The sequence below is a fragment of the Saccostrea cucullata genome, unplaced genomic scaffold, assembly GCF_032062105.1.
Source record: "Saccostrea cucullata isolate Sc308-1 unplaced genomic scaffold, CSIRO_AGI_Scuc_v1 ctg5861, whole genome shotgun sequence".
Taxonomy (NCBI): Eukaryota; Metazoa; Mollusca; class Bivalvia; order Ostreida; family Ostreidae; genus Saccostrea; species Saccostrea cuccullata.
Genome location: NW_026929186.1, coordinates 11,974 through 28,700, shown reverse-complemented (window position 1 = coordinate 28,700; position 16,727 = coordinate 11,974). Strand labels below are relative to the sequence as shown.

General features: G+C 30.0%; 1 protein-coding gene across 1 annotated transcript; it reads left to right on the top strand.

Moving 5' to 3' along the window:
- Positions 1 to 1,027: 1,027 nt before the first annotated feature.
- Positions 1,028 to 15,733, top strand: LOC134280024 (riboflavin kinase-like). Its single transcript, XM_062762456.1, has 4 exons — positions 1,028 to 1,175; positions 2,822 to 2,973; positions 12,617 to 12,719; positions 13,665 to 15,733. Exons 1-4 carry the CDS (start codon positions 1,040 to 1,042, stop codon positions 13,841 to 13,843), a joined length of 570 nt encoding a protein of 189 aa, XP_062618440.1. The 5' UTR covers positions 1,028 to 1,039; the 3' UTR covers positions 13,844 to 15,733.
- Positions 15,734 to 16,727: the final 994 nt, after the last annotated feature.

Genomic DNA, 16,727 nt, shown 5'->3' with positions numbered 1-16,727 from the left:
TACTACGGTTAAAAGTGATGGGGGGGGGGGTGCAACCATCCTTTTAATGTACATTTACAATAGTAAAGGTACATGTAATTTTGGGGGGAAAAGTGGGGGGCAGGCCCCCTGCACCCCCTCCTATTGCTATGTCCCTGATCTCCATATGAGTGAAAAAATTCTAGAGAGGGACGTTAAACAATATACAATCAATCATACATACACAGTCAAAGTTGCCTTAATGAAAATGATTGGAAATAAAAATTCCAAAAATTGAGGTATATGTGTTAAAAAAGTTGATTTATATTGTTACATTTTGATTACTTACATGTATATTTAATATCTGGTCAGCCATAATAACGTACGTGTTTTTGTCAACCTTAAATATAATTTTTAGCTTTAAAGAAAAAAGATTGTCAAAATACTCAGATATTCTTTAGGCAAATGAACAAGTTTGACTGATTTTCATAAGTTTTAACATCAATTCGATGTGTTTTAATGCATCACCAAATAAAATATGATGATGTAGTATTACATTTCGCACTGCAAAGATATGACTTTAATGAGTGTTTTAGTTAGTTTGTAAATGACTTTTTCAATAATGTACTCAAATTAAAAAAGATCAGTCACGGCAAAGAATTTTAATAGTCAATTCTCCTCAGTGTGCACGAACCATATTCGTTTAATTTTTGTTCTATAGATAGACATATGCTTAATCCATCTTTTCATAATCTGAAAAATATTGCATTATTTCTTTCTTAATAATTAATAAGTCAATTTAATTTCATGATCGATTTGATGATTTATTTCATTTACCCCCACCCCCTCTCAGGTCCAACTTAAATAATTATATTGCATCATGCGGTCCTATGACAACCTTTAGGTGAGCCTACCCTACTCCCCCAGGTGAACATACATGTAATATTGGATCTCTGCATGCTGTATCGATATGACATTTATTTGACTCAATCAAATATTCATTTTTGACTCGCTGGGAATAAAGAAAATTTACTTTTGCATCGGGCTCGGCATTCACTAAATACCCGATGTCATTAATTCAATGAGGATTACGACATACACGAGATTTCTAAGAAGAGCAGTACATTCCGTGATGTCAATGAAGCTTCCCCATTTCGCGGAGGGAGAAGTCGTGAAGGGGTTCGGGAGGGGCAGCAAGGAACTGGGGATACCCACAGGTAGGTTGTAAAGCAGGTGCCCGAAACGTAAACATGAATGTACACATAAGTTGTTGTAAAACATGTTCAGCTGATATTTTTGTGAGTTATGTAAACACTATTTTTGGTCAGAAAATGATAGGAAGTGACAAGAAAAGTGTCTACTTCTATGTATTTTGTTTCTTTGTTTGATTCTTATTGATTTTAAGAAAGGATGGGAGACAAAGAAAGACAACTGTTGATCCCATTTACTGACCTTTCTATGGCTGTATCAGTTCCTGGTATACCAGGGGTGGAGATTTTCTTGGAAAGCAGTGGTCCATGTCACACTTACGTTTAAATCTTTAAACGGAGACCTAATTTTTGGGAGGATATCTGGTTGCCACAAAGAAATAAATAATATTTCACTTTTTATGACGAAAAAATTTCAATTTTGAATAGATCTAACATTTAAGTTAATTAAAAGTCTTAGCAGACTGTCTGAGTGTTTAGGGTAAAACAAGGATGTGTATTCATTTATGTATTTATTAAAGCAAAGATTACTGATTAATACGACAAGAAACAATTTGCTTATTTTTTTATGTCCTTGATCAGGTCCAGCACAATACCCCGATAAAGGTATATAGCTTGATAAAGCTATATACCTTGATCAAGGTATTTTAAGTAATTAAAATTCAAAAAAATTCTTTAAAAATTAAATACTGAAAGTCGAGTTCTGAGTTTTTGACAGTGTGTCTATTCGAGCATGAAAAACACTCTGGTGTCAAAAAGAAAGCATGAAATATCGTCTCCTCTTACGACACGTTTTTATACTTATTTGTTTGTGTTTAAGTACTTTACATGCATGGGTGAATTTGCTGACAACAACTCAGAACTCGATTTTCAGTAATTAATTTTTAAAGAATTTTTTTAAGTTTTCATTACATAAAATACCTTGATCAAGGTATTTTAAATACCTTGATAAAGCTATATAGCTTTATTTAGCTACATACCTTTATTAGGGTATTGTGCTGGACCTGTTGATTATTTTTGTGTTGTTGTCCTCTGTTCTCTATATTATAGTTATTGATTTAAACATGGTAAATGTTATCAAACGTGGATTATCTAGGTTTGACATAAACAAAGTATAATTTTTATTAAAGAAACCTTTAAACCATAGAGCTTTGTACAATTCTAGACTGAAATATTTAAGAAATGACTCTAATTCTTGGCCAAATTATTGATTATAGTAATACTGTTACAAAAGGCTGTCTTTAAATGAATTGAAAAATTTACTCCCAATCATCTCTCTCTCTCTCTGATCCTCTGAAAAATCTTTATATATTGACATAACGAAATTGTCCATGAGGATATTTGACAATTTTGTCAATGTTCTAGAAAATGATATTTCTAAACTAAGATTGATCTCCCTTATGCAGAGCTATGATCCTTTGACATGTTTGTCTGAAGTCTTTGGCACCTCTGTCTTTTCAGCTTTATAAAGTTGTTTTCTTATTTTTGAATCTCAAACGTTTTTATTAAATCAGCATGACCATGACTGAAGAGACATTATTTTATTGAATTGTGCATCTGGTGCATAAAAATTGAAACCATATACATAAATATATAAAATTTAATTTTATTGTGGTAAATTATATATATATTTTCTCTTTTCGTATTTTTTTCAGCAAACTTCCCGGAGAGTGTGGTAGAGGAGTTACCCCCGGGTATGCCCCTGGGTGTGTACTACGGCTGGGGTAGCGTGGACGATGGTGAAGTCTACAAGATGGTGCTGTCAGTGGGGTGGAATCTGTACTACAAAAACACCAAAAAATCAATGGTGAGAAACACACTAAAATCATATACAAAAACACCAAAAAATCAATGGTGAGAGAATACAATAACAATCTGTACTACAAAAACACCAAAAAATCAATGGTGAGAGAATACAATAACAATCTGTACTACAAAAACACCAAAAAATCAATGGTGAGAGAATACAATAACAATCTGTACTAAAATCATAAAAAAACACCAAAAAATCAATGGTGAGAAACGCACTAAAATCATATACAAAAACACCAAAAAATCAATGGTGAGAGAATGCAATAACAATCTGTACTACAAAAACACCAAAAAATCAATGGTGAGAGAATACAATAACAATCTGTACTACAAAAACACCAAAAAATCAATGGTGAGAAACACACTAAAATCATATACAAAAACACCAAAAAATCAATGGTGAGAAACACACTAAAATCATATACAAAAACACCAAAAAATCAATGGTGAGAGACGCACTAAAATCATATACAAAAACAGCAAAAAATCAATGGTGAGAAACACACTAAAATCATATACAAAAACACCAAAAAATCAATGGTGAGAAACACACTAAAATCATACAAAAAACACCAAAAAATCAATGGTGAGAAACACACTAAAATCATATACAAAAACACCAAAAAATCAATTGTGAGAAACACACAAAAATCATATACAAAAACACCAAAAAATCAATTGTGATAGAATAAAATAACAATCTGTACTACAAATACACCAAAAAATCAATGGTGAGAAACACACTAAAATCATATACAAAAACACCAAAAAATCAATGGTGAGAAACGGTGAGAGAATACACTAAAATCATATACAAAAACACCAAAAAATCAATGGTGAGAAACACACTAAAAATATACAAAAGCGCCAAAAAATCAATGGTGAGAAACGCACTAAAATCATATACAAAAACACCAAAAAATCAATGGTGAGAAACACACTAAAATCATATACAAAAACACCAAAAAATCAATGGTGAGAAACACACTAAAATCATATACAAAAACACCAAAAAATCAATGGTGAGAAACACACTAAAATCATATACAAAAAAACCAAAAAATCAATGGTGAGAAACACACTAAAATCATATACAAAAACACCAAAAAATCAATGGTGACACAAAAACATATACAAAAACAAAAAATCAATGGTGAGAAACACACTAAAATCATAAACAAAAACACCAAAAAATCAATGGTGAAACAATCTGTACTACAAAAACACCAAAAAATCAATGGTGAGAAACACACTAAAATCATATACAAAAGCACCAAAAAATCAACTAAAATCATATACAAAAACAACACCAAAAAATCAATGGTGAGAGAACTAAAATCACTAAAAAACAAAAAAATCAATGGTGATACAAAAACACCAAAAAATCAATGGTGAGAAAAAAATCATATACAAAAACAGCAAAAAATCAATGGTGAGAAACACACTAAAATCATATACAAAAACACCAAAAAATCAATGGTGAGAAACACACTAAAATCATATACAAAAAAACCAAAAAATCAATGGTACACACTAAAATCAAAAAAAACACCAAAAAATCAATGGTGAGAAACACACTAAAATCATATACAAAAACACCAAAAAATCAATGGTGAGAAAAGCACTAAAATCATATACAAAAACACCAAAAAATCAATGGTGAGAAACACACTAAAATCATATACAAAAACACCAAAAAATCAATGGTGAGAAACGCACTAAAATCATATACAAAAACACCAAAAAATCAATGGTGAGAAACACACTAAAATCATATACAAAATCAATGGTGAGAAACACACTAAAATCATATACAAAAACACCAAAAAATCAATGGTGAGAAACAACTAAAATCATATACAAAAACACCAAAAAATCAATGGTGAGAAACACTAAAATCATATACAAAAACACCAAAAAATCAATGGTGAGAAACACACTAAAATCATATACAAAAAAACCAAAAAATCAAAAAATCAATGGTGAGAAACACACTAAAATCATATACAAAAGCAAAAAAATCAATGGTGAGAAACGCACAAAATCATACACAAAAATAGCAAAAAATCAATTGTGAGAAACACACTAAAATCATATACAAAAACACCAAAAAATCAATGGTGAGAAACACACTAAAATCATATACAAAAACACCAAAAAATCAATGGTGAGAGAATACAATAACAATCTGTACTACAAAACACCAAAAAATCAATGGTGAGAAACACACTAAAATCATATACAAAAACACCAAAAAATCAATGGTGAGAAACGCACTAAAATCATATACAAAAGCGCCAAAAAATCAATGGTGAGAGAATACAATAACAATCTGTACTACAAAACACCAAAAAATCAATGGTGAGAAACACACTAAAATCATATACAAAAACACCAAAAAATCAATGGTGAGAAACACACTAAAATCATATACAAAAAAACCAAAAAATCAATGGTGAGAAACGCACTAAAATCATATACAAAAACACCAAAAAATCAATTGTGAGAAACACACTAAAATCATACACAAAAATAGCAAAAAATCAATTGTGAGAAACACACTAAAATCATATACAAAAACACCAAAAAATCAATGGTGAGAAACACACTAAAATCATATACAAAAAACCCAAAAAATCAATGGTGAGAAACACACTAAAATCATATACAAAAGCGCCAAAAAATCAAGGGTGAGAAACGCACTAAAATCATACAAAAAAATACCAAAAAATAAAATCATATACAAAAACACCAAAAAATCAATGGTGAGAAACACAAAAAATCAATTGTGAGAAACACACTAAAATCATATACAAAAACACCAAAAAATCAATGGTGAGAAACACACTAAAATCATATACAAAAACACCAAAAAATCAATGGTGAGAGAATACAATAACAATCTGTACTACAAAACACCAAAAAATCAATGGTGAGAAACACACTAAAATCATATACAAAAACACCAAAAAATCAATGGTGAGAAACGCACTAAAATCATACACAAAAACACCAAAAAATCAATGGTGAGAGAATACAATAACAATCTGTACTACAAAAACACCAAAAAATCAATGGTGAGAGAATACACAAACAATCTATACTACAAAAACACCAAAAAAATCAATGGTGAGAAACACACTAAAATCATATACAAAAACACCAAAAAATCAATGGTGAGAAACGCACTAAAATCATATACAAAAACACCAAAAAATCAATGGTGAGAAACGCACTAAAATCATATACAAAAACACCAAAAAATCAATTGTGAGAAACGCACTAAAGAAACACACTAAAATCATATACAAAAACACCAAAAAATCAATGGTGAGAAACACACTAAAATCATATACAAAAACACCAAAAAATCAATTTTGAGAAACGCACTAAAATCATATACAAAAGCACCAAAAAATCAATGGTGAGAAACACACTAAAATCATACACAAAAACAGCAAAAAATCAATTGTGAGAAACACACTAAAATCATATACAAAAACACCAAAAAATCAATGGTGAGAAACACACTTAAATCATATACAAAAACACCAAAAAATCAATGGTGAGAGAACAATAACAATCTGTACTACAAAACACCAAAAAATCAATGGTGAGAAACACACTAAAATCATATACAAAAACACCAAAAAATCAATGGTGAGAGAATACAATAACAATCTGTACTACAAAAACACCAAAAAATCAATGGTGAGAGAATACAATAACAATCTGTACTACAAAACACCAAAAAATCAATGGTGAGAAACACACTAAAATCATATACAAAAAAACCAAAAAATCAATTGTGAGAGAATACAATAACAATCTGTACTACAAAAACACCAAAAAATCAATGGTGAGAAACGCACTAAAATCATATACAAAAACACCAAAAAATCAATGGTGAGAAACACACTAAAATCATATACAAAAAAACCAAAAAATCAATGGTGAGAAACACACTAAAATCATATACAAAAACACCAAAAAATCAATGGTGAGAAACGCACTAAAATCATATACAAAAACACCAAAAAATCAATGGTGAGAAACGCACTAAAATCATATACAAAAACACCAAAAAATCAATGGTGAGAAACACACTAAAATCATATACAAAAACACCAAAAAATCAATGGTGAGAAAAGCACTAAAATCATATACAAAAAAACCAAAAAATCAATGGTGAGAAACGCACTTAAATCATATACAAAAACACCTAAATAATGGTGAGAAACACACTAAAATCATATACAAAAAAACCAAAAAATCAATGGTGAGAAACGCACTAAAATCATATACAAAAACACCAAAAAATCAATGGTGAGAAACACACTAAAATCATATACAAAAAAACCAAAAAATCAATGGTGAGAAACGCACTAAAATCATATACAAAAACACCAAAAAATCAATGGTGAGAAACACACTAAAATCATATACAAAAAAACCAAAAAATCAAAAAATCAATGGTGAGAAACACACTAAAATCATATACAAAAGCGCCAAAAAATCAATGGTGAGAAACGCACTAAAATCATACACAAAAATAGCAAAAAATCAATTGTGAGAAACACACTAAAATCATATACAAAAACACCAAAAAATCAATGGTGAGAAACACACTAAAATCATATACAAAAACACCAAAAAATCAATGGTGAGAGAATACAATAACAATCTGTACTACAAAACACCAAAAAATCAATGGTGAGAAACACACTAAAATCATATACAAAAACACCAAAAAATCAATGGTGAGAAACGCACTAAAATCATAGACAAAAACACCAAAAAATCAATGGTGAGAGAATACAATAACAATCTGTACTACAAAACACCAAAAAATCAATGGTGAGAGAATACAATAACAATCTGTACTACAAAAACACCAAAAAATCAATGGTGAGAAACACACTAAAATCATATACAAAAACACCAAAAAATCAATGGTGAGAAACACACTAAAATCATATACAAAAAAACCAAAAAATCAATGGTGAGAAACGCACTAAAATCATATACAAAAACACCAAAAAATCAATTGTGAGAAACACACTAAAATCATACACAAAAATAGCAAAAAATCAATTGTGAGAAACACACTAAAATCATATACAAAAACACCAAAAAATCAATGGTGAGAAACACACTAAAATCATATACAAAAAACCCAAAAAATCAATGGTGAGAAACACACTAAAATCATATACAAAAGCGCCAAAAAATCAAGGGTGAGAAACGCACTAAAATCATACACAAAAATAGCAAAAAATCAATTGTGAGAAACACACTAAAATCATATACAAAAACACCAAAAAATCAATGGTGAGAAACACACTAAAATCATATACAAAAACACCAAAAAATCAATGGTGAGAGAATACAATAACAATCTGTACTACAAAACACCAAAAAATCAATGGTGAGAAACACACTAAAATCATATACAAAAACACCAAAAAATCAATGGTGAGAAACGCACTAAAATCATACACAAAAACACCAAAAAATCAATGGTGAGAGAATACAATAACAATCTGTACTACAAAACACCAAAAAATCAATGGTGAGAGAATACAATAACAATCTGTACTACAAAAACACCAAAAAATCAATGGTGAGAAACACACTAAACACCAAAAAAATCAATGGTGAGAAACACACTAAAATCATATACAAAAAAACCAAAAAATCAATGGTGAGAAACGCACTAAAATCATATACAAAAACACCAAAAAATCAATTGTGAGAAACACACTAAAATCATATACAAAAACACCAAAAAATCAATGGTGAGAAACACACTAAAATCATATACAAAAAACCCAAAAAATCAATGGTGAGAAACACACTAAAATCATATACAAAAGCGCCAAAAAATCAATGGTGAGAAACGCACTAAAATCATACACAAAAACAGCAAAAAATCAATTGTGAGAAACACACTAAAATCATATACAAAAACACCAAAAAATCAATGGTGAGAAACACACTAAAATCATATACAAAAACACCAAAAAATCAATGGTGAGAGAATACAATAACAATCTGTACTACAAAACACCAAAAAATCAATGGTGAGAAACACACTAAAATCATATACAAAAACACCAAAAAATCAATGGTGAGAGAATACAATAACAATCTGTACTACAAAAACACCAAAAAATCAATGGTGAGAGAATACAATAACAATCTGTACTACAAAACACCAAAAAATCAATGGTGAGAAACACACTAAAATCATATACAAAAACACCAAAAAATCAATGGTGAGAGACGCACTAAAATCATACACAAAAACACCAAAAAATCAATTGTGAGAGAATACAATAACAATCTGTACTACAAAAACACCAAAAAATCAATGGTGAGAAACGCACTAAAATCATATACAAAAACACCAAAAAATCAATGGTGAGAAACACACTAAAATCATATACAAAAAAACCAAAAAATCAATGGTGAGAAACACACTAAAATCATATACAAAAACACCAAAAAATCAATGGTGAGAAACGCACTTAAATCATATACAAAAACACCAAAAAATCAATGGTGAGAAAAGCACTAAAATCATATACAAAAACACCAAAAAATCAATGGTGAGAAACACACTAAAATCATATACAAAAACACCAAAAAATCAATGGTGAGAGAATACAATAACAATCTGTACTACAAAAACACCAAAAAATCAATGGTGAGAAACGCACTAAAATCATATACAAAAACACCAAAAAATCAATGGTGAGAAACACACTAAAATCATATACAAAAAAACCAAAAAATCAATGGTGAGAAACACACTAAAATCATATACAAAAACACCAAAAAATCAATGGTGAGAAACACACTAAAATCATATACAAAAGCGCCAAAAAATCAATGGTGAGAAACGCACTAAAATCATATACAAAAACACCAAAAAATCAATGGTGAGAAACACACTAAAATCATATACAAAAACACCAAAAAATCAATGGTGAGAAACACACTAAAATCATATACAAAAACACCAAAAAATCAATGGTGAGAAACACACTAAAATCATATACAAAAACACCAAAAAATCAATGGTGAGAGAATACAATAACAATCTGTACTACAAAAACACCAAAAAATCAATGGTGAGAAACGCACTAAAATCATATACAAAAACACCAAAAAATCAATGGTGAGAAACACACTAAAATCATATACAAAAAAACCAAAAAATCAATGGTGAGAAACACACTAAAATCATATACAAAAACACCAAAAAATCAATGGTGAGAAACACACTAAAATCATATACAAAAGCGCCAAAAAATCAATGGTGAGAAACGCACTAAAATCATATACAAAAACACCAAAAAATCAATGGTGAGAAACACACTAAAATCATATACAAAAGCGCCAAAAAATCAATGGTGAGAAACACACTAAAATCATATACAAAAGCGCCAAAAAATCAATGGTGAGAAACACACTAAAATCATATACAAAAGCGCCAAAAAATCAATGGTGAGAAACACACTAAAATCATACACAAAAACAGCAAAAAATCAATTGTGAGAAACACACTAAAATCATATACAAAAACACCAAAAAATCAATGGTGAGAAAAGCACTAAAATCATATACAAAAACACCAAAAAATCAATGGTGAGAAACACACTAAAATCATATACAAAAACACCAAAAAATCAATGGTGAGAGAATACAATAACAATCTGTACTACAAAACACCAAAAAATCAATGGTGAGAAACACACTAAAATCATATACAAAAACACCAAAAAATCAATGGTGAGAAACACACTAAAATCATATACAAAAACACCAAAAAATCAATTGTGAGAGAATACAATAACAATCTGTACTACAAAACACCAAAAAATCAATGGTGAGAAACACACTAAAATCATATACAAAAACACCAAAAAATCAATGGTGAGAAACACACAAAATCATATTCAAAAAGCGCCAAAAAATTGATGGTAAGAAAAATATACTGACTCTGTACTAGAAAAACACCGACAAGTCAAACGTGAGAAAAGCACTAAAAATTTTAATACAAAAACACAAACAAAAAAAAAATCAATGGTGAGAAAAACACTTAGAAAGGATCACTTCATTATAAATAGTGATCTGACCTATAGGAACGGGCTTGGTTTTCTTCTCTACAAAAAGCTTGTCGATTTCCGTTCCGATTAATGACATTAGGCCGAATACATTTAACAATTTGTTTTTTTCTAAATCTTTATTTCAGTGAGTAGAGGTAGAAAAAACCTTTTCATTGATTTTCTGAGTTTGTTATCTCAAAATGTAATAATTGATATTTGTCTTTACTTCTCATTGTGCATAATGGTAATGTCTACTGTCTCTGAAATTCTATTCTTTATGTCTAGGCTATTTATCAGTGGATATAATATAAAAAATGTCATTATATAGGCCTAAATGAAATCCAAGGGAGTACAGTTACTGATATATGTAGCCAAAATCAATGTGATTAAAATCTAAGGATTATATACAATTGAAATTCGACGCAGCTCAATGCTGTCAAGAATATCTGTATCAAACAACACATAGTGAGTTACTCTTGTCCTCGGAGAAAGTGTGCTTATACTGAGGTATGTTCCGCCTGACTGATAACTGTACATTTGATTGTTACGATATGACATCTCTTTAGTTTTTCTTGTATCAAGAATGGGCATACATAAACGATAGATAATTGATGGAAAATACACAAGTCTATTAAAAAAATTGAATTGTCTTTAAAAAGGCGAAATTTAAAACTTTAAAAGTGTGGTGCCAGGTGGATTCGAACCCGCGACTTTAAAAAGAAGCATTTCACGAAGTAAAAACAACTCATATCTCAACTGAGCTAGTCCGTCTATAAAAATGACAGGTCGAAATTTGAGGCAGATTTTCAAAAACAGGTTTCCTTATTTTTTGTAGGTTTTTTGGGAATTTCGACACTAGGGCAGGGGTGCCCCTAAAAAAATCCTATCTTAAATCGTTCCTTACATCATAACCTATCAAAATATCACAATTTTATTTAGGGGCAGGCCTGCCCTGAAGGACTTCTAGGCCAAAATTCATGCAAAAAGCAACGCTTTAACGGACAAAATGGTGTTTCAGTCAATTTTGAAGGTTTATTGTAAAGTTGTAAATAAAAAATTTTAGGTCTAAAATACAAATTTGGAAAAATTAAACATATGTACGGTAGAAAAAAACAAATAAAGCTTAATTATTCAATGTCACTTTTTCCGGGAAAGTGTTCTCCCCTATAGGTCAATACTTTTGTTAAAGCGAATACATCCTTTATGGCAAAAGACAGAAAGCACTGAACCACTAAGAATCAAACCTCCAGAACATTTATTAATTAGTAGAAGAAAGAACACACACACTCTGTACATGATCAGATGAGTGAAAACTATCAAATTTTTCATAATGAAATGCTGTATATTGTTTAATATAATTATAACATATTTTAAGCTATTTTTCTTCCATTTTCAAAGATTAAATACACTTATTTTGTTAATTAATGATGATGATACCCAGTTTCAATAAACTACAATTTACATCTTGTAAACTTTTTTATGTTTTCCAACAAAAAATGAGATTAAACAAATTTACCATTTAAGGAGACCTACCTGATGCACACATTTAATGAAGATTTTTACGGGTCAAAGTTGAAGGTCATCATGCTGGGATACATACGTCCGATGAAGGACTTTTCATCACTAGGTGAGTAATGTTCCTTTGTTTTTATATGCTATTGAGTAAATACCACTTTAATGTTGGGTATTTTGAACAAAAAGCTGCTTTCTTTGGCTGCTATTTGTATAGGAATTAAAATGTCCTAGCTTTTGCAGAAAAAATGCAAAATCTTTTACAGTTATATAATGTTTTTTTTCTGATATAGCTGCTACCATATTGACATAGGATCTCCCATGATTTGTAGGTTGGACTATGATTTTTATTCAACGAGTTGTGCGATTTTGATATAAACACACGAGTTGGATAAAAACATATTCAACTACAAAGCATGGGAGATTCTTTTTATCCCATGTTTAATACTTCACAACCGATGTTTAACACTGTTTTATCTAGGACTCTGCAATATTTTACTTCCTCTTGCTAACGCAAAAACCATTGTGACGTCATAACTGTGGGATATGAAAACGATATCCCATGAGGTATATCCACGGGATAAATATGTAAACATGGGATAAAATGATATTATTATTTATGTTTTAGTAGGATTAAATACTAGTTAGATTTAGTTTTATGGACAGTTCTATACATGTAATTTTAGATTATCTTTCCTTTGATGTACATGGCAAATATGTGCCATAATTTATTATTAATAATAATAAGACTTCTCCTGGGATTATCTGATTATCTAGGGGGAGGTCTACACAAGTACATAGTATGATTTATTTATCGAGCTTAGAATGAAATTCTCAAGAATTTTATTTTTATTATTGCTTAGAAATTTGCAAACTAGAAATATTTTTTCCATGCAGAAAGTTTAGAGTAATTCAAAATAAAAACTTTCATCATTTAAAAATATCTTACTGTGACAGTATCACATGAATTTTTGGTAGTTTTTAAAATATAACAGGGAGATTTAAGTAGCGAGATTTATGTCTTGGTGATAGATTTTAAAACAGTCTGTTACATTTCTAGATGAGTTGATACAAGCCATAGAAAATGACATCTACATCGCGAAGGAGAAGCTAGACCAGCCTGACAACCTTGTGTATAAAACAAACAATTTTTTCTCCCCATCTGGTTGTATACAGAACGGAAGTGTGGGAACAAGTGAAACCGTCAAAGAAGATGGTCCCACCCAATCCAATACTTGATGATGGATTTTAATATAGGGTTCAGCATATATATATATTTTTTAAAAGATAACGAGAGAGCGAGAGGTGTTGAAAGAGAGAATAAGAGTCGATTTTTTTTTACCATTGGACATTCACTTATTTCTGTAGATTTTAATCAGTAAATATTTAAATTATTTGTTTTTGCTTGTTAAAAGATTATATAATAATTTTGTATATTTGTATACCGTTATTTATTTACAGGTAAGTAATCATGGTAATTGTCCATTAAAATGAAAGTTAGAAATGAAGTGACTGACACACAAATTAATAAACCAGCTATCTACAGTGGTAAATACAGTGTTAAATACTGTAAATCAATAGTATATTCAAGGTAGCTGGATTTGAGATGTTGATGTCCAGCTGTACATCTCCCACAGAATAGAAAGTTGGTAACTTATGTGCATTAACTTCTACTTCTATTGAATACATGTAACATTTAAATTTTTGTGTGGATTTTTATTAAAAATACATGTATAGTGTTTATTAAATCCCTATTATTTATGATAATAAAATCGTATCAATTTTGCTTGAAAATATGATGTACATGTATTAATATACGAGAGTGTTGAAACTACATGTATTTTGTGAAATCTCCTAGTTTTCAAATATATCTTTTATATAGCTTGCTAATATATTTTTATTGTTGGCAATTATGCAGAGGGATTCATGGTATTACATTTTAATTAGGATGGAATCAGCCTTCATAGATAATCCAAAGTCAGGAATCTTTTTGACGATATTCTAACAATCTGTGTTGCATATCATTTCTTTATGGTTCGTGATTGATAAGTTGTCAAACTTTTCCTTGTTTCTTATAATCAATTGGAGAACCTCATTCCATACATGTTCATAACATGCATGGATTGCTGCATGATTGTTTAAAATAAAGGATACAGCAACGCAGGACTTAGTCTTGAGCAAAGTATTTTTGTGTGTGATAATTCTGTAGAACTTACCATTCCCTTTCAATATGTCACCACTTATTATACATGTAGGATCTGTAGTGTAGCGTTTCCCGTGGAATTCAACAAAACATTTATGTTCATATCTGCATTAATTTATAATGTTAGGTTCTTTGTTCAGGCAGCATATACTACAACTATTGATTGTTTTTCATTGTTTTTCTTAATTTATTCTATGAGGAACTTACCTCTGGTGACCATGTTGACTTTTTGAAATGCAGGATAATGGATTTCTTGCTACAAAATCAGCTGATTAACTTCAGATCTTACTTTTTAATAATTATACATAGTAAGCTGTGCTAAAATATTCAAGTGAATCATCTTTTGTTCTTTGAAATAGAAACTGTTTTCTTGTCTTATTAATGCATATATCTTTTTAAGTAATTTATTTTGAATAAGGTGACATTTTGTTTGTGTTACAAAGAAACAGAGTATGATGAAAGTTTTAATTGTTTTATAGGTATATTTACTAGCTGTCCACGTTAATGAACAATTGATTAAAAATGTTTGAAGAAAAATTTGCAGCCTTTGCCTGTATGTTATTTTTCTTAAAAATTCAACTAAAAAAGCTTGAAATTTTAATACATCTTTAAAACTTTGAAATGTATTTTAATATAAGGTTTGTTATTGTACTTTACTCTGAGTTGCTGTTTGATCTTCTGAAATATTAAAAATAAAAAAAATAAACAGAAAAAATATATTCTTGCTGAAAATTGCAAATATATGTTATTGCTTCTTTCAAATCAAATGGAGAACAGTATTCAGGTCTTGGTGCAAGCTCTCAGTAATGTGAAATAAAACAGACCGTTACATGTAAATGTCTTTTTCAAGTAAAATTTCCAAATGTAGAATGTTAGGTCAGTTGTGTACTTGTTGAAGTCTTTGAAAAATCTGGTAACTTGTTGCACATAAGTGTTTTTTGTGCTGTTGGTAGAAAGATGCCATACTGCTTTTTGTTCTCCTTCATCAACAAGTCACGTGGGTATCATGCGAGATATGTAAGCCTACTTCCAGTTCATTTGCGCGTTTATTCCCAGATTGAGCAGAAGTGAAATTTTATTGGAAACGATAATTAATAGGTTTTGGATATCTGAACAATGTCAGGGTTACAAAATCTTTCTGATGAGTTTGGAATTAGTGATTTTGACAAATTTGATGATTTTTATATTCATATGAAGCAGAATTTTTGCAAAATCTTATGCATGAGATGAAGAAAACAGTTACTGTGGCCTTTAACTCAATATTTAGATATATAGACGAACTGTTAATTAACAATGGTAATTTCCATTCCTATGTCGATACAACATATCCTGGTGAGCTTGAGATAAAAGATACCAAAGAGTCTGACAAATTTGTTTCATATCCCATATTTGATATTTTACTTGAAAAAAAGACGTTAATGGTAATCAAACAACCAAGCTCTATGATAAAGATGATGACTAACTACTTCCCTTATTTGTGCAAAAATATACCTTCATCACCTGCATATAGAGTTTATATATTTCAGTTGATTCGATACGCAAGAGCATGCTCTATGTATTAACAATTTTTAAACCGAAAATTATTGACAAGTTGATGAAACAAGAATATCAGCAGTCTCCTTCAAAGTCATAATTTCGTAAGTTCTATGGTCGATACAATGACCTTGTCAGCAAATACAATTTCTCATTGAGTCAAATGCTGACTGACGTTTTTTATACCAATTGTTAGTCTATTATTTTTACACTGAATTCACGACTGATTTTTCCGTTATTTCCTGATCATGACAAGGAGCATACGGCGGGTTTGACAGGACGGCAGGGGATGCTCACTCTTCCACGGCACCTGATCCCACCTCTGATGTTTGGGAGGTCCGTGTTTGCTCTGCTCTTATTTTGTATTGTTTTATGAACTTTGAGACT